We start from the raw sequence: 23,524 nt of genomic DNA, 5'->3' as shown, positions 1-23,524 counted from the left end.
AAAACCAAAAAAAAAAAAAATTGTGTGGCTAAGTGGCAACATATTAGCAAGAGGCTAATAAATAGGGTATAGGCTACTGTTTCATTACATGCACAATTAACGTCACGCATAGAGACTTGCATACCTTTATCTTTTGAACGTTTCTCCTCTTCTTCTCTCCTTCTCTTTCTGAACGGGGCACCTGATGTTTTTTTTGGCCTTTTGTCCATGATACTCCACTGACTTTTTGTTGTTGTTGTTGTTGTTGTTTGGCATTTTCACATAACCCAATAAATTACATGTAGCTATAAGGGGTCTATATTAATTTTATGAATGAAATACAATTTATTTGGAAGCAGCAGTTTGTGTTGTTTGGCCTGGGATCTTTCATATCAGAGGTTAGTCTATCCCCCGCCCCCCTCCCCTTTGCTTTTCCTGAGACTCACAACCTGCGCACAGCCTCTGCAGTCGCAAGTTGATCCCCCGCGCCCCCCTCCCCCTTGCCTTTTCTTCTGACACACACGACCTGTATACATGACTCTCAGCAGCAAGTTGACGTGATAGTAGGGGCGCCTCAGCGCCCACTGCACGAACTTGACATGGAAATGAGCGATATTAGTCTAGAAACGATTTTTTTTTTTTTTTTTTTTTTTTTTTTTTTGCGGACGCACTTTTTTTTTTTTTTTTTTTTTTGGACGGCGCTTGTGCGCCCCCAAGTAGATTGCGCCCTGGGCGGTTGCCCACGTTGCCCATAGCAAAAACCGTCCCTGTCGCTGAGGATCCCTTTACAGCCCCTCAAGGACCTCTGTGGGTCTCCATACCTCACTTTGAAAACTGCTGATATTTACAGGTCTCATTACAGCTGGGTTTGGTACACTATGGCTGTCCTATAGTTGTGTGTATCTGACAGCTTATCACAGTTTAAAAGCAAACTTTGAATGCAGTTCCTTGAGTCTGACAGGCTGAGGACAAATCAACTGTATGAATATGGCGAGCGATCTCTCTCTGTCCTGTCAACACGCCTGCCCATATGGCCTTCACTTCCTTGACACTTGTCTTCAGACCTGCAGATCTATGCTGTGACTCCAGTGTCAGACATTTCTGATGTGCCTCAGCTGGAGCGTGTGCCTGAGAGGATCAAGAGCTTCTACCGCATTAACAATGTCAACCGCTTCCACTATGACAGGCCCTTCCACAAGGGACCCAAGGACAGAGAGAACGAGTTCAGGGTAGGACGAGCCGATGCCGTGTCTGTCCATTGCCGCCCTGTGATCCTTTTTCACAGTAATACCGACATCAGCTGTAACATTTGTGTGTAAAACCTGAAATGGAATCAAATCTGTGGTTGCTGCTGTTCGATTAGAGGTAACAAAAACAGAGCCGTCTCAGGTGTAGCTGTATGTTACACACCCTCTGGTGGCCGCATTGGAGGTCTTCAGCTACTGGGCTGCAGTGGCTGTAAACAGTTGGTTTTGTCTCTAAAGCAGGACAGGATCATAGGACTGACAAGCCCTGAGGCACAAACTTCTTGTGGTCCACACTCATGCTGAATAAAATGATGATTATGTACATAAGCAAATTTAAAACAGGCTTTGTACATTTGTCAGTAACTCAAAAAACATCCCATAAAATAAATGAAAATGAGGAGGCCATTACTTCTTATCCCTGTTTCCTTCAGTGTGTGGCAAAAAGAACCACAAACAGTTTTAACAAAGCAGACCTTCGTTGACTCTTCCTGGCTAAAATCTTAAAATTCCTCTTAATTGGCTACTATATTTTTTCTATATGAATTAATGCAAATGTTTGTACCTCATTATAAATGAGGTAATGCTTGCTGATTGGTGGTTAACATAAGATATCAAAGCGTGAAATGAGTTTGGAACAGTTGTGGAACAGTTATTAGCCAAACTTTATCTGAATAACTTCTATATCGACTTTCATGAGAGAGATGAGACACTTCTTTAATATTTGCTGTTGTTTTTCCATCTGGTGTCTAGCACTCCATTATATAGTAACGGTAGACCTGGATATGGCAGGCATACTGATGCCCTAAATTTGAAAAATATTGAAGAGAAGATGAAACAAACCATGTCCAGGCCTCATAACATCTCAAAGAATATTTCACTGAGCCTGCATGTTGTTTAATGATTCAACTCTACATTTGAGATTTATACATCACTAGAGAATAACCAAATGATGAACAATCATGGGTCCCTGGGTTGGGGCATGAATCTCATGTGTCTGAAATGGTTTTTGAAAATGTGCATGAAAGAAGACACGTGAAGGGACTATAACATAGGACCTGAGAAACATATATACTTCTTACCCAAACCACACCTTGTAGTATTTTGGAATAGAAACTAGGTGCCACTTTCACAGTTTCCTATGTGACTGAAAACATCAGACTCCCCATTCACATTTACAACATTTACATCCACACCACCACTGCTCTTTTTCAGGTATTGCTCTATTTCTAGCCTTGCTGCTAATATATGTAGCTGTTATTTACATGCACTTGGTTCTGCACTGGACCTCCATGATGGTGCCAGATGTGGTTCATTTATTTGTAATTAGGGCTGGGCATTTTGGCCAAAAATGTTAACACGATAAAACTGATCATCAGTAATTTCCTTGATATATATCAGATAATTTTTATGTCACATTTAAAGGCTACTTTGGCTTTTGAGGGAAACCATAACACATCAGAAGGCTCATTATGCTAACCTCCTTCAGCCAACATAAACAATACAGCATGCAGTTTGTGTGTATTGTCTGTCTCTTTCTCTATTCCTGCCACTTGATTTGCAGTTTGTCTTCCATTCATGTGCCTGCTGTCTATTCTTTCCACACAGTTGGCTATTTGTGTGTCTAGCACAGAAGATAATGATGTTGAATTTTATTGACATCCGACACCTATATTGAAAATATATTGGAATATATTTAAAAATATATTTGATATTGTTTTATTGCCTGCTCCTGTTTGTAAAGCAACTACAAAGCCCCTGTCTTCTGTCTCCACATTGAACAGAGCCTGTGGATAGAGAGAACCACCCTGATCCTGTCCCGGCCTCTCCCTGGGATCTCCCGCTGGGCCGAAGTGGAGAGGAGAGAAGTGGTGAGGAGCTTTAACATTCACTCTATCATTTCATACCGTGAGTGCTGCCTCCCGGGGGACGTCTGCTAGACAGCTTCCCCAATCCCTCTTGTAACAGATCTAAAGCCATATCTTTCCCCATGGTTCTTGGGGAGCATATTAGATTGAATAAAGGGAGCTCGGTGTGATCTCTGCACATGTACAAATTCCACATCAGATTTTTACTGTCATGGCTTTGGGGGGGAACATATCAATTTCCAGGTGGAGGTGAGCCCTCTGGAGAACGCCATTTATGTGGTGGAAAATAAGACCCAGGAGCTACGGACGCTGATCAGCCAGTACCAACACAGACAGCATCATGGCAACATCAACCCCCTCAGCATGTGCCTCAATGGGGTCATAGATGCTGCTGTGAATGGAGGCATTGCCAGATACCAGGAGGTACAGTGCTGTTGTAGAACGGAGGGAGGGAGGGAGGAAAGAGTAGAGAAATGAATAGATGGGTTTACTGAATTATCCAAATTCATGAATTAGATCAGTGTTTGGAGGGGATCCCTGTTTTTCAACTTGTCCTCTTCTGCAACAGGCTTTCTTTGATAAGGACTACATCAACAGCCACCCAGAGGATACAGAGAGGGTCACACAGCTGAAGGACCTCATGCAGGAGCAGGTCAAACCCAACTTCTGACTCCATGAAATATGAGCAGACTTGGCCTGATCATGGTGTAAACATCCACCTGACTCCAGCAGTAATTTTTTGGTCGTCTTGTGTGCTTTTTTAAAATTTATTAGGTGCACATTCTAGGGGTGGGCCTGGCCGTTCACGAGAAGCTGGTGCACCCAGAAATGCGCCCCTTGCACAAAAAGCTTGTAGACCAGTTCCACATGATGAGGACAGGTTTACACCATGTGAGTAATCCCACATGAGGCTCAGCTTTTTACATTTCTGTTTGAGCCGTGTTTCTTTTATCCTTGCAGACATGCAGCAACTACAAACTATTCCGACGTGTGCATCTGTGCATCCATGTGTGTGTAAATTGATGTGCAAGGAGCATGCCTGTTATATTTATGTGTGTGTTTTCATCCATGTTTGTGCAGTGTAAATATCCAGAGCAGTATGTGCTTGGGTCCCAGCAGGGTCTGCCGGGTGTGGACCGATTTGGCCCTGCAAGCTGCCCAGGTGTCAGCTCTCCCAGAGGCATCCTGACCTCCCACAGCCACATGAGCCCTGAGAGTGTGCGCCTTATACACAGACACAGGTCAGTTAGTCAGACACACACAGATACACACAGGCACATGGCTGTAAAACTGTATGTGATGCACTAACATTAGCCATAACCCTGCACAATCATGACAATCCATTTTCAGTTCATTTAAACTATGGGAATGTGCTCATTTTAATTGCAAAGACAAAAAAAAATGTCCTTGCAATTTGAATTTGGATTCTTCAGCTCTTGTGGTAAGAGAAGATTTGCCAAAGACATCATATCCGATTTCATTTTGAGAAACCAACTCCTCTATTGCAGCTTTTCTTTGTAATTTAGGCTCACAAGATGGAGGCGCTGTTACTTTAAATACTGCCTACTGCAATTTTAAATGCTTTCACCAACACATATATTTCAGAATCTACAGCTTTGATCAGTCAGAGTAAAATTCCAAGTGAGTTAAGAGTGTAGAATAAACTTCACCTTCACCGAACCACAAATGTAGCCCCTAACTTTAAATTTGCCTGTTTTCAAAATGAGGAGTAGTCAGAATGTCCTCTCTTTCCTAAAAAGTTTTAATTGCTGCAGTACAGGAATTAAACTGGTCCATACAATATAGCTGAACAGGACCTACAAACACACAGACATGACACAAACACACACACGTTCTTGAACACACTCACCTTCATGGTTAATAATTCTCTCAGTTGCAAGTCTTATCTGATTAATTGCTTTTATATTTTGCTATAAGCACAACCCTGCCTCTGTCCCGCAGCCCTCTGAACCTGCAGGGTTCGATCCGTCACTCGTCCTCCTCCCTGTCCTCCCACACGTCCAGTGAGGCAGGAAACTTGGTTATAATGACCGATGGCCTGATGGGGGAGCACCCTGAGGAAGCAGTGCACATGCAGGTAGATTTTAATATGCCGACACTCACTAGCACACATACAGATCAGGATTAATCACCAGAACTCAGCTCACTCACATTTTATTTTTGAAATACAGTTCACACACCTTTCCTAGCTGACTTGAGCCTATATGATATGGATTTACAGAGAAAAAAAAAACAGTCAAAGTGTCACACTGGTGCAAGTCACATGAGGATACGACCTTTGCAGCACTATTAAACAACAATTTATTCTACAGTGATTGAACAATTTATTCACCGTTTGCCTATCTTTTAATTGCTGCTACATCAATGCACCTTATCTTTTATTGTTATTTTTTCCACTGCAGACCCAGCTTGAGTTGGGTCAGATGTAAAACTTAAATTTGGCAAATGCATTAGACTTCTCTGTATTCAGGAAAAGTGTTTTAATCATTCTAGCAATTATTATATATATATTTTTTTGTAGCCAAGCCCCTCCTCCTCCAGCCTGAGCTCTATTCGCTCTAACTCTTCCCAGATTATCAACTCTGCTCCCTCGAGTGCCAGAGGTAAGTAATGCAGAGCACACCGGGAGGTCATACGAGAGATGGTTACAGAGTTTGAAATGAAGATCATACTGCTAAGCTACCTGAATATGAATGATAGTCCTTCATGTGACAGTTTTACCAATAACTTATGCCTCAGTAGAGGGACAATTAGAAAAGAAGGTATCTCATACAAATCATACATAGAAGTTACATAAAACTAAGCTATACAGAAGTTAGAAGAAATATATATCTGCATTTTAATTGCTACTGAGATAGCTGAGATAACTTTATTAGTGTGTGATTTTGTATAGAAAGATTAGCAATAGAGCTACAGCACAGTGCCTATCCATGCAACAAGTTTATATTAAGTAGAGATGGAAAACAGAAACCTAATTTTCCATGTTCCTTCTCTGCCCAGGCTCTCCGTCCTTGCCAGATAAGGCCAAACACAACAGGGAAGTGATGATATTGTTGCCGCCTCACCGTGAGAGACCCAACAACTCAATGTACTACCCCATGGCTGAGAATGGACAGGTACTGATAAGCCTGTTAAAATATACAGCACCATAGCAGAGTATAAAATACACCACATGAAAGACTGTGAGGCTATTTATAGTAATAAACCATGACATTTTCATAGAAATAAATTGCCTTTTTGCTACTTTGTAGCTGTGTTACATAATGGAATAGTGATTCACTTGCTTGTACATTTGTTCCATTTGATTGTCTAAACCAGTGGTTCCCAACCTGGGGTGCAGGACCACCAGGGGTCCCTGAGAGGGTTGCAGTGAAAGGATGAACAGATTAATTTAACATCTTGCTCAGGAGGGAATCTGTTGGGTTTCTTTTTTTCTTCTGTAATTTGTAGAGCGTGGTCTTTACCTGCTCCACCTGTAAAGCGTCATGAGATAACTTCTGTTGTGATTTGACGCCATATAAATAAATATTGAGTGATTGATTGAACATCTATGGTATTTCCTGGAAGTCAAGGGAGTGAATAAGACTGTACCTCAAATCTGCTCAGAAGGGATTTCTTCTGAGCAGATTTCTTCTGATCCTCCAAAATGGGGGTGCATGTTTTGTTTTGCTTTTATTTTGGGGGTCCTTGACATGAAAAGGATCGGGAATGGTTGATCATAATAGCTTGTAGCATTACGTTACATCCAGGGGGATGATCCATTGCCCCACAGGGAATTTTGTTTTTTTCTGACACTCAAAGCAGCAACAGCAGCTTGTTTGGGATAAATAGAGGAGGAACTAGGTAGCTAGCATAAATATGGAAATTCAAACTGAAACTTTGGTCTTTGGGAAGTGCAAAAAACCCCACAGCGATGACCACATACCAAAAAAGCTGTCACAAATAACAACAACAACAACAAAAAAAAAAAATCACTTACCACTTCAAATTTTGTGTTGTGCTGCTGCTCTTTACAGAACAACCACATGCAGCGTGCCTTACTTCAGCAAGTTAGCCCCTGTAAGCCGTGTGCTGATGCCCACATGAATCTACCAGAGAAAGGTAAGACAGAGCCAGGGCAGACTTTTCCAAAAACGAGATGTAAGCAGGATGTGTTGACATGGCTCCACTCCTCCCCCAGTGTTCCCCAATGCTCCGAGCAGCTGGAGTCTGGACGGAGAGAACAGGGAGCCGGTGTCCTACATGCCCGGCTCTACTGGAGGGGTAATCATGCCCCCCGTCCCACCCAGGTCCTTCCCACCAGGTACTGCCTCCTTTTACTTTTTTGTCATTGTATTCAAATCAAATGGAATTTCCGTATGGTGTTGAGAAAATGCTCAGCTGAGACCTTTACTTGCTTAAATGTTTATATGAGTATATTTGTTTGACATATATGAGTTTGATTGTCTTTGCAGGCCACTTCCTGATGCACTTTGACGCATTTCATCACCAGAACAGTGACCCGCCCCCTGCTCTGCCTGTCCGCTCCCTCCGAAAGGTACAGGGACCGCAGCTCTACATCAGAAAAACATTACCTCGTACTACAGTGTTGTCACAATACCAGAATTTTCAGAAAGTTCAGTACCTTAGGATTTTATGCGACAACAACATGATGGCAAACCAAAAAAAAAAAGAATAAATAAAATCTTGTCAAACTGCACTTTGACAGCTTGGTAGCAACTTCTTGGTTTGACATGTCCACTGGGTGTCCATCTTTTTTGGGCTCTGTAAGGCAAATAGTTCCATATTTTGCTCGTTGAACATGTGTTGTCGTCAAGTTTCGGTGGACTGGGATTCAGGTGAGGATGTGATAGACCCTTTGATGCTGTCAACAATGTTTTCAGGTATCCGCCTCCATTGAAATTTGTCATGACTGCTGTTCCAGACTATCTCCTACTCATCCTCTTTTTTTTCTTCTGCTTCTGCCCTGTCCTTTTATTTCATCTTCATCTTCTTCTGCTTCTTCTTCTTCTTATTATTCCTATCCCACTCCACACATAAACGCTGCTTTAATATGTCACTGAAATGGAATTTCAGCTAGAAGTGCACATATGGTAAAAATATTTTCCTAAAACAGAATATAATACTTTAAAGTGGCATAGAATAAATATGGAAATTTTGGTTATTGTGACAACACAATAAGACTTTTTTTTTTTTCCTTTACACCGGGTCAAGAGAAGTGCACCCATGACAACTAATGTCTCTTTCTCTTTCTCTCCAGTCTCCTCTCCACCCCATCCCCGGCTCCCCCACCAGTCCTCAGTCAGCTTTAGGAGGCAGTAACTCCACTCTGTCAGGTAGTGCCAGCAGTGGTGTGTCCTCTTTGAGTGAGAGTAATTTTGGAGGCCAGTACCCAGACACTGGCCCTATCAGGAACGATGCCTTGGAACCTCTTCCCAGTCACCTGTGGTCCCCTCCTGACGAATACCTGGCCTCCCCCTACCTGCACATCCACTACAGCGGACCTGAACTCGACTCCATGGACCCGGTCCGCCCCTTCCACTACCGCAGTCCCGCCTCGCACCCGCACACACACCCTCACCCTCATAGTCACACTCACTCCCATCCCGGGCTGGACAGCCACTCCCACGGGCCGCCGCCTCACCACCATGCACCCGTTCACGGGCCCCACCACATCCCCTACCGCCGGCCCCAGCCTCCAGCCGTGCCGCCCAAGCCCTACCTGAGGGAGGGCTGCATCCCCGAAGAGGAGCTGCCACCCCAGCCCATCCCGCTGCCCCGGAGGATCTTCCATTCCCCCCATAGCCACAGAGAGGAGCAGGTGAAGCACACCTGGGAGCAGTGCATCAGCGAGGAGCACGAGGAGGCACAGTGATGAGGATTCTTTAGCTGTGTTTTTAGGGGTTTCTCCGCCTTGTCTTCTTCCCTTCATTTGCACTGATTTAAAGGAGCAGTAATACAGGGATCCTTGCGTAACGCAATGGTGAATGTTCAGTTTACTCACTGTCTGTGTTCGTTTCAGTGCAGATGAAGGAAAGGAAAGAAGGAGTAAATCTCAACTTGACTTTGAGGCACAACTGCCGTCACTGTGCTCCATATGGCCTCTTAGACACTAATAAGGGAATATTATCAGTTGAACAATAAGACAGATAACGTTAACTTTGTTCAAAAATTGATATTGATTGTACACAATTGTACAACTAGTCTGTGAGCATGTTTTTTTCATTTGAGAATAATATGACAACAGTTTTGTGAAACGTAACAACCATGATCAACATGATCCCAGGTACAGTATAAGCTCTGAGCTCCCTTAATTTTGCTTCTTCATTTTCACAATACAAGGCAACTACAGAAGGTTATACTCACAGTGAAGTGACTTCTATGCTTTAAAGGCTTCATATATATGAATTATTATTTTGATAAATTTGCTACATTATAGTGTTTTCAAAGGCTGTGTTCATTCTGTTTTTAAAACACTGTTAAGTGCTCCTTAATAGTGAATCATATCAAATGGCACACTTATAAGTGATGCTGCCGGGCTGTCATGGATTGCAGGTCTCTAGATTCAGACTTGCACCTCTCCTCTTGAACTGGCATCTTAAGGGACACAAACTCCAGTCAGTGATGATTCCCCATCCGTACCATACGTATGGAAACCTAACGTGAATGTATTCAAATGAGATGTTCTATTTGTATTACACAAGTTGCAATTCTCTCTTTTTTTTTTTTTTTTTTTTTTTTTTTTTTTGTTGAAGTGCTTTTAAGTTAAGTCAACGTTGGAGTCTTTCTTCGTCTCTTTTTTCGTGTGACCAAGATATCTCTCGAGTGGAGCGAGAGCGTTCGGCAGACTGAGAGGACTGCGGAATGAAAACTAAGGACAACGGCAGACAGCCTATGATAGTCATGTCCTAAACTTAGCATGTTTGATGTTCATTGTGAATCAAGACGGGATGGATGGAATGAGGACTCTCCAAAACACACCTTGAACACCTACTGGACACTGAAAACAGAACTAATGCCAGTACTACTCTCTCTCTCTCTCTCTCTCTCTCTCTCTCTCTCTCCTTCTCTCTCTGTCTCTGTCTCTCGATGGTTGTCAGACCATGTTAAGCAGTGAGGACTGAACTTTGAACCTGGACAGCTGCAGTGGCATTGCTTGCATCTGATGACACTGTCTACCCACTGAGTGGCCCGTCTAACCCCACTCAGCCAGCGTTAGAATCGCCTTCCTGCCTTAAGTGCACTCAAATGCAGTACGACCTCTCACCCGGACACCTCAGCTGACTGTGAGAAGCTCATGGAGTGACAGCAGTGCTCCTTTTCATCCTGTTCTCTATATGCTCCCTGAAGGAATGAGATATCTACCTAGTGATGTTTTTGTATGGTTTCGTCCCGCTTTGGTTTCAGATTGTTGTTTGGTTTGTAGCGCTATATTTCTTATTCTGCCTGCAGCTCTTCTCAATCATGTTCTGTTGTGTGAAAAATAACAATTTGCCGAAGCTTGGACTGAATAAGACGTTTACTTTCTGTGGACTGGAGGAACAGCGCTGTTTATTGAGGTGTATCACTCAGCAGGTTGGAAGGTTACAGCTAATATTTTAACAGACTTGTTTTTCCTAGTTGCTTTTTGCAGGTGGGTGCTTTGTGTTATTGTACATCAGGTTGTCAGCTGACTAGACAACATCTATTTTTGTATGTGAAATCATCAGTTGTGCGAACATATTTCAAACCCGTACCAAGACAGAAGGCACAGGGTACTGCATGAGCTACTGTACTTTGTATGGAGACAAAAACCTGAGGGCAGATGCAAATGTGGGTATCTATTGTGAGCGTGATGGCGTTGAAGATAATTGAGTGAGTGGAGTGATACTCACATAAACTATAGGTACAATAGAATTTTTCAATGTAAATTCTGTTACTGTACATACAGCAGTATTGTGAAATATTTTTGAGAATTATTGCAGACCCCTCAAAAGAGTTTATTGTTGTTTTGTGTATATACATGTACTCCAGAAATCGATGTAATTGATAAATATCTATAATCAATGTTTGAAAAAGGACAAATCCATTAGACTGTGGCCGTCTGCACCGTTCTTGACTTTGAGTCTTCTCATATAAATACTTTATACACTTTTCAATGTGCTTTCCTGTACATATGGTGTTAGCATGATCAAACAGTGTTTGGTTGTAAAAGTGGTTTTCCTACTCCCATAACTGCTGTGGTATGGACTTCATTAACAATGCCAAACATTAAAGACAATCTTTTATCAGCTCCATCTGTCTCCCCAGTTCGTTCACTGTGCCGTGAATGGGAAACCAATATATTGACCCAACAGTAGGGGGCACTGTATCTCATGGAAATAGATAAGAGCCCTCTCAAAATGGTAAGAAGGCAGCCTTTATCGTGTGTGTGTGTGTGTGTGTGTGTGTGTGTGTGTGTGTGTGTATGTGTAGCACCCTTAAGACATGCAATATTTTGAGTGTATGTGCTTGTATTCTTGCAAATGTGTATGTATGTATGTATGTGTGTGTGTGTATGTGTGTGCGTGTGTGTCTAGGCACGCGTGGACGAGATGACAGAATTTCACACAGCCCTTGGGTCCACCACAGGCCCCAGAAAGAAGACAAAAAAATGACAAAAGCTTCAGATGCAGTGACAGCTGAGGTCTCTGCTCTCAGCAGCTCCTGCTCCTCTCCTCACCATCATTTGAAATTCAGATGCAATATGTCTTTTTGTGTGATACGCAGTAATGCTCCCCGAATTTAACTGAATTTGTATTTATTCATCTGAAGAAGAAAAAATAAGCAACATGTACCATGCATTACAAATAAATGTCAACAGTGGTATTAGAAAATGTTATGCAAATTCTCTGTTTTACCATCTGCAGAGAGTGTATACTTCATGCATGAGAAACATCAAAGCCTGCTGATTTTATTCAGTCAGCCAGTCTTCAGACCATGTTAGATTTGGTTGTAGCAGCACAGTATCGTCAGTGTTAATGTGCGGCCCACAGGTGGCACAAGTGACTGACTGACTGAGGCCCTTCACGCTAAAACTATTTGAGCTACGTCTTGTGGATCTTAAATAAAGCAGTCATAGTATTTGAGCTAAGTCTTGTGTATCTTAAATAAAGCAGTCATAGAATATCATGATCAAGGTAGAATTGTTATGAGTAGGTAATGAGTCTACAGTCATTTATCTTAATTTCACTGGTGGTATTTCTGTTCTGATTCTCATGTTTGAAGTGGTTATCTTAGATGAAACACACCTGTAATTGCAATGAGATGCAAGATAAGGAAAAGGGGGGAAAAAAGAAAAAAGATGTTAAGGGGTAAAGATCCTGTGGTTATTATGATGATGAACAGCATTAGGCAGCAGATAGATAGATAGATAGATAGATAGATAGAGTAGTCTTCAATGCTCTAACAAAAGCTTTTTCTTATCAGCAGCTCAGACAAAAACAGCAGAATGAATAGTTAATTCTCAAGACTCCTCCATATTTTAGTTTAGACACTCAGTGGACCTCTGTTGAATAATGTTGAAGTTGCAGCCGAGGGTTATGTGTCTGTTTGCCTCTGAAAATGAATGTCTTTGGTAACAATGAGCACTCTGTATCCATGGTGCAGTCAAAAAGAGTTAGGGATGAAAGAATCCTAGCTACACTATCTCTCGAGAGGACGATGATGCTGTGGTGCATGTCGATGCAGATTCTGAATTTCCTTTTAACAGTGTCACTGTGGGCTCTCTCATTTTTCCAGTTGTCTCTCTCTGTGCCCTTTTCTCCCTCTTTCAGTCCTCACAGACTCCTGTGTCTCGGAGCCTCACTGTATTTTGCAGTGTCTTATGGGACTCACAATGAGTGATCTCAGCACATTTATGTGCAGTGCCGTATCCCAGTCTATGTGAGCCTGTATCTGTCTTTCTGTGTGTGCATGCACGCATGCATGTGTTCAATGTGTTACTTGTGCATGCAAGCAGAGCTCTTCTCTCTATTGGGGTTGCTCTGCCTCACACTGCAGTTATTGTTAGGGGGACAGCAGCACAATGATGTGAAAAGCATCCCTCATGAAATCTGGCATTTGGAATGACATGCCACCATCCAGCTTGTGATAGGGGGAAAACAAAAATAACCTGGTTCCGACATTGCATCACTTTGCAAACTGTTTTTTTTTTCTTTTTTTGTTTTTGGCGATGTGTCTGTGCTGCAGCATTAATTCAGCACTCACTTGGTTTCCAATAAATATTTGCTGTTTGCACGGCATGCGATGGAACAGATTAATTGTAATCTTGTGCATCAGTGCGCTACCAATAAAACCAGAAAAAAAAGATAAAAACTTGGAGACAAATACATTAGCCATGTCCGGAAACAAAGACTTTTAATAAATGAAACAATACTAATAAATAAAGATTAAACAAGTTGCACATTTTAAATGAAATCATCCAACAAAACAAACATAACACTGAACAGTACAGAACAGTACAGTACCTTAGCATAAATTATTAAAAAACAACCCCCCCACCCCAAACATTTACAAATTTTCTTAAAAACTTCAAGAGGCAAACATAGACATTGTATAAAAGCATCATACAGTAGAGCATTTGAGTATAATTTACAAATTTACGGAAGGATAAATACTTCTGGCTGCTCTCTGACTTGAGATACACATGTAAAACCACCGTGCGTTTTTTAAACCACATGTGTTTCTCAGGTGAGGTTCCAGCCCTGCATTAGTGATCATTAACAGTGATGAGGTGAAAGTGAAAGCAGTCCATCAATTCATGGGAAACTCACAACTTATCTATATATGTGAATAACTTAGAATAGCTGTTTTCCAAATCTCCATTGGTCTCTTCTCTGTTGGTGCATCATAGAGTAAAGTCAAGAGAATCTCTGCCAGCGGATATGGCTACATCAGGCGTTTGTAGAAGAACACTGAATGACTGTCCTTCATCTGACTCTCCGGACACGGAGACGCAGAGGCTACATCAGTAGGGAGCAAACTTCTGTCTCTCAGGCTTTTTGATGCAGTTGGCTGAGGAGATTTTGGTGGTGTAAGCAGCCAGAGTGGGAGCTGCGGTGACGGCCACGGTGGGGGCGGGGCTGGACAGAGTCAGGAAGGGAACGGACTTCACTCCTAGCAGGCCGGAGAGCGGCATGGCACCGTAGGGGGCGCCCAGGACATGAGCTGGGGTGAGGGCACCCATGGCTGCCAGGGTGGGAGTTGGAGAGGCAACTGGGGAGGCTGGCTGGGTGAAGGCCATGTTGAGGTCGACTGGAGTGGCCATGGTGGCTGCCTGGGCTGTGGATTTGGCTGTCTCTAAACTATGAGGGCAGAGATAGGAGGGGTTGGGGGGAGACATGGAGACAGGGCAGGGACTGAAGATTAGAGGATTACACTGTAACCTTGGGTGAAGTTTCTGTGAAATATTAAAAAACATGCAAGAGCTGCAGAGCAGACACTCCATTTCGACAGAATTTCAAAAAAGGCTACAAGACGCTGTCATGTGGTACAATAGAACACGCTAAGCTCATTCCCTCGAGACCAATTACAAGCAGTATAAGAACACATCTCATTATCATTTATCACCATAAAGCACAACCTTTGACCTTTTAAAGCCATGCAATTCCCTCAGGGCTGCACTTTGCAGTGATTCATTGGAGAGTTGTACTGGCCAGTTGCTCTTACCAGGAGGTGATGAGGTACTGGGCCAAGTTGATGCTGATCGGTGTTCCTGTGATGATGACATGACGGTCACTGGTGCCGTCCAGCTGGCTGCCAATCTTGATCTGAGCTCCTGACACCTGCCTGATCTCATTGATCTTAGTGCCCTGACGGCCGATGATTGAGCCTATCAGCTGCAAAATAAGTGAGGGGAGATAGATTGGTCAATAGATGGCAAGATGAATCGGCAGACAGCTATACTGAACAGGACAGATGCCATGCCGTGGAAAGAGATCGCTCAATAAATTATTTGTCTGAAGGCATCACTCAACAGCTATGTTGGCATGACGCTTTGATTCTGGTGAAAAGTGCAAAGGCAGAATACAAAACCACAAAACTGAGCACAGTGCTGTTGAGCTGACTTAATACTGTATGTAGTGTACATAAGCTGCAGACCACTCTAAACATTGCAATCACATTTTTGTCTTCAGTGGTTTGGTCATCCATCTCGCATGTCAAGAGCACTTTTTTTTCTCCCAGTCTGCCTTAATTGCAACTGCGTGTGCCCCGGTAAAAGAGACGAGAGAGGGCACATTTGCCTCTCATTAATCTGAGTGGCTAAAAGGTTATTGATTTCTCCGAGTCATGATGACTTCCCAAACAAATCACTTCCCAAACACGAGCCAGCTAAATGCATCTCCGCACTAATGGAAAATGTAATGGGAAAATAACTCAAAACATATAATATAGAGTCCAACCGGCTTGAGTGGTCTTTCTGCCGCGAGTACTTTTGACACAAGTTTTATGACATTCCCACACATATTATCACTTTTGTTCCGTTTTCATTACCTAGCTTGGACTCGTGCCTATTAGCGACAATAGACATTTAACAGCTCATCTCATTCTGCAAAGGCACAGTCCAGGCCTGCAGTATCAGCCTGAGTGCAGGGTGTCAGGGCTCAGCTACAGGGTTATGCAGATGTATAGTGAGTGGGCTCGACAGTGATGAAGTACTTGTAGTATGTGTGTGCTGGCAGCTTAACAGCGGCTGACGCATAGGTGGACACGCACACACACACACACACACACACACACGCACACAAGCACAAAGTGTTCGTGCTCCTGTCCTTCTCCCTGCATTTCACATTCCTTTCCCGAGAAGTCAGCCTGTTCCACAATGTCTGATTTGTCACACAGCGACCTGGTTGGTCCGGCTGGCTATTATTGGCACAGCAGATTATTCAGGGGGTTGACACAGAGCACAGCCAGCCTAAAGAGCAACTCTAGAGACAATGGCCGCTACAAAACCTCAGATCACAGATAATGTCTCTCCCCCACTGGGACCAAGAATCTCCACTGGACCCTGGCCTTTCAGACCAGCTGTCAGTTGATACCAGCTGTCAACAGCACAGCCACTTTATCATGCACAACCTCAGGACACAAACATTCCTGTAAGAACAACGCGTTTCACCTAAACAAAAAAAAAAAAACAAAAAAAACCACAAAACACAAAACCGCGTGAGCTAAATAAATGACACCGAAGAAACACCAGGTTTGCTTGCTATGGAGATTATTCGTTCTAAGCAGTACATTGAAATGACAGTAATGCTGCATGGTGCTCCTGGTCTTAAACTCTAAGTGGCCTATATATTGTTTGAGTTCTTGCTGAGGCAGTCATTTCAAAGGACACAGGAAGAGAGATGGGGTGGTGGGGGTGTAGCCATTTTTCTTCTGGCTAAATCTTTGCTGCGCAGAAGTACAGTATACTGCTGACTGCGTGCAAGCGGCTCCTGAATGCCTCAGTTGTGTGTACACACTGTAAGGCGAGTCTCCTTCAGTTTCTGCGAGCACAGAGTGGGATTGTGTGGTCTGAGCGTGCTTGGTCTGCGAGGCAGAGGGCTGAGGCTCAGTCATGGCTATAAGTCCTCTCTGGAACAATGGCTGGAGCTTACAGCTGTCCCTGTCACGTATACTGTTGCATTGAACCCTCTCATTCCTCTGATGCATTGTGGAGCCTGGCATATAGGGGTTTACTTAGGAAAAAGAAAGAAGAAAACCCTCAGGCATTTTAGCTATGTTGTTGAGGGGTTGTGGCTGCTATACAGTAAAACCTTGATTATTCAATTGAACTCTTATTTATTTTACACATTCAACCCATGTATGGAAATGTTTGTAATTTTATTGTTGATATGTACAATTTAGTGATGGAACAGAGCCTTTGACAGCACACAGCATTTTTTAAATAGGAGGCTTTGGTCTTGAATTTCAGTATACTTTGAACAACATTTCATTCTTATGGATGACCTTGGTTCTCAAAGAAAGAACTGTACATTATTACTATAACACACATTATACATTATTACTATACCCTTACTATAACAAGGTTCAGCTGTTACACTGGATTTAAGAGCAGTGCATTTTATGATTGGCCTCATTACAAATTTAATTTTAGGAATGAAATGCCCAGTCTTTTTCTGCCAATTCAAATTCAAAAAGAAGCAAAATGAGGCAAATTACCACAATTATGAGACAGAATTGACAGCCAGATGCTCTCTGGCCAAGGCAGCCAAAACCAATATTAGACTGATCATCTTCATTTCATTTCATTTTGGTTCATTTTCAGATAAATTCAGGCATTGTAATGTCTCCTCTCAGATCAGAGAGACATTTCGTCTATCCATTGCAGAGGCTAAGTGAGGAAGGAAAGGATCTTTGTCTGTTTTTTATTGGCTGTTTTGACAGCAGACAGCTTCTAAGTAGGTCAGGGAACATGAGAGGATTTACTGGGTACTCATGGGAGTCACTCTAAGACACTGCAACTGCAGCCCAGACAATAATGCAAAAGGATCCATATCATCTCAAAATCCCCTTAACCTTGGGTTAGTCTGAGGTTAGAATAATGGGGATAATTAGTAAGTTGCCAGCATGTCTCTCGTCTCTTTTGAAGTCACACAAGACATCCTTGTGGCTGGGGCTTCAGGCCCAGAGCATCTGAAGTCACCTGCTCCAGAGCTATTTGAACATGTGACACTGCTGCTGACTTTCTGTTGTTTTTATTGTAGTCCTGTTGGGTTATTTCTGTCTAACAACACAATAAAAGCAGAAAATTCCAGAGCCACTGGTTGCTTAGCCTTACATCATTGGGAATAAGCAGCTCCTGAGATGTCTGAGAGTTCGAGTCCATCCCTAATGAGAGAGAAACACAAGCACCAACTTATTAAAATTGACATGTCACACGTTTGAATATGTATTCAATTCTTTTAGTTACAGTAGTCAAGTCGTGCAAAGCACCACTGATATGCAGTGTGAGAAGCCCTTTCAACGTAGAACGGCTAGATTTAGCAAAGTAGTTAATTTCCATTTTAATAGACTGATGTTGAACATGGCACACATTCTTTTCTTCCTCCCAGTTCTCTGAGTCTGCAGAACATATCATTTCACATAATAGTTTTCTCTTTGACTGGGAGATATGCGCATGCTATAAAGCTTCTTCTCCCCCTCCTTACTGCCACAGCCACATAAGCACATAATCAGTGCAGCTAATGACATGGAGCCCCTAACTCTGACATCTGAAGACATTTTAAAGATCTACAACAAACTGCAGACGGAGAGAGCGATTCAAACACAAACTCCACACACTGCTTGATTCTCTTAGGACAAATTGCTGACTTTAACTTTTAATTTGGTTGTCAGAGCGATGGTAAGATAATCCAGTGCAATTACAATGCTCCTTGCATTTGTCTAGCCTAAAATACTGGGCTATTTTGCAGTGACAACCGCTCTTATTACTATTATACCCACCAGGTATGAGAGTTGAAGCAGGCTGGGCAATTGGACTGAGGCTTTGCTGCATTGACAGTTGATGTAGCTTGGCCAACTGTGGAAAACGGAAGAGCACAAACTTGATGCAGAATAGAGAAAAAAAAAACATCAAAAATGCTTCAACTATACTAAATTATGATATTCCCAAAAATCTTTAAACATATACCTCTGAGTGTGGAATGCCATATTGGTTTTGCACAGTGTAGGCCTGGAAGAGAGCGTCATGCATTAGGTAAATTACAGCAATGAAACTTCACACCGTCCCCAAGTCTCTTAATGGAAGAGCATACTGGCACTGAGAGATTAAGATGAAAGAATGTGTGAATATTGTGAGCTAAATGAGGTGGAGAATTATATTAATTTCATTCCATACTGCCATTTATATCGTGATTTACGCCAAATTCTGTTGAAAAAAGTTCATTTCCTGATATAGATTTGATAGGTATTAAGAATGGAGCTTTAATTGAATACCTAGTGTCTCTAAGGCATGGGTAACATATGATAGATGAATTTCCCAGACTCTTTTCTCTTTGGATTGGTGATTATTGGTTTTTAAACCGGATCAAACAGACAGTGTTGTCGCCCACTATTGGATGCAGATGTAGATTTTGTTTTGTTGGATTTGTGTGCTGGGTCATGTGCTTAGGGGGCTGTGTGTTTATGTTTTATGTTTGTATATTTGCTGTTGCTCCATTGTGGGATATCTCCTAGAGCGTTATCTGTAGGAGGTTTATGTTTGCGTTTATGTCTGGATGGTGTTTATGTTTATGTTCATGTTTGGATGATATTTATGTATTGTGCTGTTAGATGACAGTTGGTTCACATACCAGAGGGTTTTGTTGTGTTGTGTTGTGCTGTGTGTGTGTGTGTTGTTGTTGTGTCTGAACAATCCCATGAAGGACTGATCATGTAAATGAACAGACATGGAAATAAAATGCTCACTCATTCATTCATTAAGTTCATATGTCAAGAGCTAACTGCACAAATACACTGCTCATTAACATTCAGACATTATGATGATGATGATGATGATGATGATGATGATGATTAATAATTTTATTTAATTTAAACTGTTGTTTCCACAAGTGAAATACATGATTGCATTTCTGCCCACAATTGGACTCACGACTTTTTAAAGGTGCTATGTGCAGTGGTTTCTCAAAAATTGTGTATTACTTGCAAAAGGAAACCATTCCTGTTATTTTTATGTAAACCAATATCCATACCTGCTGTAAAATAATCCATTGGATTTCTTGCAAAATCTGAATTGGTGGCACAGCATGTAAAATGCAGCACAGAGGCGGATAGAGGCTGTAAATCCTCTAAGAAATGGTCTCATTCACTGCCGGTCATTATTAACGTCTCGACATTAATGTGATAATTATTTATTGATGTTAGAATGCCACCGTTGGTATGTGACCAACATTTCCTGCAGTTATCTCAAATACCATCTCATTTTCTCTCCATTTATTTTTCTTCCCTCATTTTCAACTCCACCTATCATCACCCATCCCCCACTATCTTAAATTATGCACAGTCACATACACGTGAGCTCTCTCTCTTTCTCTCTCTCTCTCTCTCTCTATTCCTCCTCACTGTTATTCCTGCACACATGAGTTAATTTCTATCTATCTATCTATCTATCTATCTATCTATCTATCTATCTATCTATCTATCTGTCTGTCTATCTATCTATCTATCTGTCTGAGTTATTTGCCCAGCACCACCTCTCTCCTTCCTGTAATTAGTGAGGGTGGTGCCTGTGTAGCTTTCTCTCATAGCCGTTATGGCCAGACCAGACAGCACTTAGCTTAACTCAATTCTGACTGACGCCAGCAGTCTGGCTAGTATTACCAGTCCATACCATGGCCATAAACTGGAGAGGACGCTGAGAGCCCCTCCCTACATTGCATCGATACATTGCTACTGTGTATATTTAGGAAATTACACGAAACACCATGAATTATTAGTAATAATCCTGCCATTTGCAGCATGAGTGGCCCAAACAGTGAATCACTTTATATTACATTAGGCTAGCCAAAATTACATTTTTTTCCAACTGTAACTCATTTGTCAGCTGTGACTGTATCTCCCATTCTGACATTATGACAGTATCTGTTATTACTATCATGAGTCGCATATTTCTAAGCCCATTATGTTTCTAGTGCTGTGGAGGCAGCTATGAAGGACTAAAAATGAGACGGTATGGCTGTGGTGGTGTGTGACGGCATCAGGTTTCAGGAGGGGCTCTGTCTCTGATGACAGACCAGAACAATAGCAGCAGCTTACATTCAGCTGTTGTTTTTAATGCCTCGTGCCAGTTGATGGACTGTGTAATTTTGGACATACCACAACCCCTGCCCTCACTCACCACTCACCTCTGTACAACCCTCACACTCATTCCTGTATGCCCTTTATTCTAATGTACGCTCAGTAATGTCACCACAACATCCAAACTAATAATAATAATAATAATAATAATACTGTTAAATAACAACAATAATAATAATATGACTACTACTACTATTACCACTACCACTACTACTACTACTAATATCTTTATAGTATCTTGCCTGCTGGCATAAGGAAATTTTCATTATGTTATGAGAAAAATGCAGTGTGCACTGATTTCGAGTGAGGTGTTTATATTCAGAGGAGTTATGGAAATTATTCACAGACTTTTCACCTCAATTGAATCTTCAGTCAAGATGACACCTACCTGCTGGAGGTCGAGGCCACCCTGCGTGACTGAGTACAGAGGGTGGGGTGCAAACTCTGATGCCTCAAACACCTACGCACACACAGTGACACATTAGGGAAACACATTGAGCCGCGTGTTAGACAGGAAAATTTAGCTGATCTAAAAAAACAACAACACAGAGGTAGCTGACATCTTAACAACCAATCACAGAATATTAACATGAAAATGTGCAGTTGCTTAATGAAATTCTAAAAATTGCATCAGGTTATGTTTGCAAATCAGATGATTGGTGTGTGTTGTTAAAAAATACATGACAAATTTGCCTAAACACTGAATTCCCATTTACATTTATTATTATTATTATTATTATTTTTTTTTTTTTTACTCAAGATCACATCTGGTCCAGTAAAGGTCCTTGAAGCTGCATTTCTAACTCTCTGGCACACACAGACCTAACAGGCTTAAGCTATGAGTCATCAGCACAGCCTTTCCCATTCCGCCTCATTTTCTCCTCTGACAAATTACATAAACATCCCTTATCACAACGCAACCTTCATTAAAGTCCTTCCATCTCCCAGTGACCAGAACCTCGCCCCGAGTTTAATTTGATAGCTTATTATGAGGAGGTGATGAGGATTATATCAAAACACAATGCCACACCACAAATTGACCAGAGTCTGAGGCAGCACAAAGAGTGTCAGAACTGCTGACAGCCATGCAAAATATCCAGCCAGAGGAGACGAGAAGTCTCCAGCTTCACTTGCTAATCTTGTGTCTTACTCCATGGGAAGCTGGGTATCTGTCACCTCCCAAATCGCAGTATCTATACGTCCCACCCCTCCTGTTGTGTCAGGGAGACTCTTCTCTTACCTAATCTTTGCACAAGGGTGAGCGTGGAGTCTTAACAAAGGATTTGATCACACACAAATCAAGCAATGTTTTACTGCTCCAAAAACCCAAATCGGCTGAGCTGAATCCTACATTCCTACCTGATTCCCCGAGATGAGGAGGGCAGCTGGTGAAGGGCTTGGCCGGTAGGGGATGGTGGCACCCTTCGGGGGAGACTAAGAAGTAAAAAATAGGACAAGGGGTCTGGGGTTGTGAGATACACCTTTATCAAAAACACAAACAGACTAGGAGCATGTCACAGCTAACGTGCTGTGCGCTGTGACAAGTGACAGCAGTAACGCTATCAAAGAGCGAGACTGCAAAAGCAAATGATGTTGAACTATCCACTACATTAAAAGACAATAACAATTAATGATGTATTAAACTGCTAAAGATATCGCCATTGCTTAGTCTTTGGGTTAATATTAGCTATTTATTAAATAACTGAAGTAGTGTCGCGAGTGCTCTTTATGGATAACAGCCTGATTTTTAGTGTGAAACCCAGCTCCAGGCTCAGCGGTGAATTATTCTCTGGATAAATCAAGCATCTACAGTGACATGCATTTCACAGACAAGTAGACAAAAAAGACAAAAAAATTCTTCATCTTCACACAGCAGTAAGAAAAGGAGATTATGCACGGGTGTAACTGCACACAACAATGTATAACTTATCAAGTGAATGCAGTGTTGGTGTTTTGTTTCTTTTTTTTTGTTTCAAAATGTGGAGCATCTTTTTTGTGGGAGTAGTCACAGCAAATTCTTTGTATAACTTTGCATAATTTACATCTCGGAGCCACGAGGCAGGAACCCGCTGGTATAGAATCCTAATGAAACTTGCAAGCCTTTGAAGAAAGTCCTGGAAAACTGGATCAAACCAGCAATTAGTCAGTCAGGTCCAGCTGCAACACTAAAACAAAAAGGACTTGTGCGCTGCCATGAACACACAGGGAGAAATTGTGCTTGGGGTTGTTTTTCTCTCATCTCTTCCTCAATTTTCTCAAGAGAGCTGTTGTCTAAAGGTGGACACACTTTGCTGCGGGTCAGTTTGTTTTCTGTTAACAGCTTGGATTTCTTTCCAGCAATGGAAAACTTTGACCTGGGCACTGCACCTTAAGATTAAATCCTGTGTCTGTCCTGGCAAATTGTTACAGCACATGGGAGTCCATTAGCTGAAGGAAGCGAGGATGAGTGGTGTAAAGGATGTGCTAACTTTAACCATAATGCTACACGACAGGAATTGCACACTTCACTGTGGTATTTCTTTAGTTTAACACTCTAAATGAGGATAATACTATGAAACCCTTCCATCTGTATCCGGCAGTGTTGTGAATCCAATC

At 42.1% G+C, this 23,524-nt stretch overlaps 2 protein-coding genes across 2 annotated transcripts in view; one reads left to right on the top strand and one right to left on the bottom strand.

Annotated features, from left to right (window-relative positions):
* The window catches only part of LOC115361991 (dedicator of cytokinesis protein 3-like), a 56,171-nt gene extending 44,785 nt beyond the window's left edge, over positions 1 to 11,386 (top strand). The window contains exons 42-54 of the mRNA XM_030055737.1: positions 1,042 to 1,208; positions 3,008 to 3,094; positions 3,335 to 3,514; positions 3,660 to 3,743; positions 3,866 to 3,982; positions 4,211 to 4,332; positions 5,054 to 5,189; positions 5,634 to 5,715; positions 6,113 to 6,228; positions 7,129 to 7,213; positions 7,293 to 7,415; positions 7,567 to 7,649; positions 8,373 to 11,386. Of these exons, the coding sequence (XP_029911597.1) occupies positions 1,042 to 1,208; positions 3,008 to 3,094; positions 3,335 to 3,514; positions 3,660 to 3,743; positions 3,866 to 3,982; positions 4,211 to 4,332; positions 5,054 to 5,189; positions 5,634 to 5,715; positions 6,113 to 6,228; positions 7,129 to 7,213; positions 7,293 to 7,415; positions 7,567 to 7,649; positions 8,373 to 8,987 (1,997 nt within the window). The 3' untranslated portion in view covers positions 8,988 to 11,386. The remainder of the gene's footprint in view (positions 1 to 1,041; positions 1,209 to 3,007; positions 3,095 to 3,334; positions 3,515 to 3,659; positions 3,744 to 3,865; positions 3,983 to 4,210; positions 4,333 to 5,053; positions 5,190 to 5,633; positions 5,716 to 6,112; positions 6,229 to 7,128; positions 7,214 to 7,292; positions 7,416 to 7,566; positions 7,650 to 8,372) is intronic.
* A 2,151-nt stretch (positions 11,387 to 13,537) lies between these two features.
* Positions 13,538 to 23,524, bottom strand: part of LOC115361990 (poly(rC)-binding protein 4-like) — a 32,863-nt gene continuing 22,876 nt past the window's right edge. The window contains exons 8-14 of the mRNA XM_030055736.1: positions 22,289 to 22,363; positions 21,318 to 21,389; positions 18,765 to 18,806; positions 18,578 to 18,653; positions 17,913 to 17,962; positions 14,801 to 14,970; positions 13,538 to 14,436 (exon numbers count right to left, since the gene is read on the bottom strand). Coding sequence (XP_029911596.1) covers positions 14,100 to 14,436; positions 14,801 to 14,970; positions 17,913 to 17,962; positions 18,578 to 18,653; positions 18,765 to 18,806; positions 21,318 to 21,389; positions 22,289 to 22,363 — 822 coding nt within the window. The 3' untranslated portion in view covers positions 13,538 to 14,099. The remainder of the gene's footprint in view (positions 14,437 to 14,800; positions 14,971 to 17,912; positions 17,963 to 18,577; positions 18,654 to 18,764; positions 18,807 to 21,317; positions 21,390 to 22,288; positions 22,364 to 23,524) is intronic.

Source organism: Myripristis murdjan, chromosome 7 (genome assembly GCF_902150065.1).
Source record: "Myripristis murdjan chromosome 7, fMyrMur1.1, whole genome shotgun sequence".
Classification (NCBI taxonomy): Eukaryota; Metazoa; Chordata; class Actinopteri; order Holocentriformes; family Holocentridae; genus Myripristis; species Myripristis murdjan.
The sequence above is the reverse complement of the archived record's forward strand: the minus strand, read 5'-3'. Positions and strand labels throughout refer to the sequence as shown.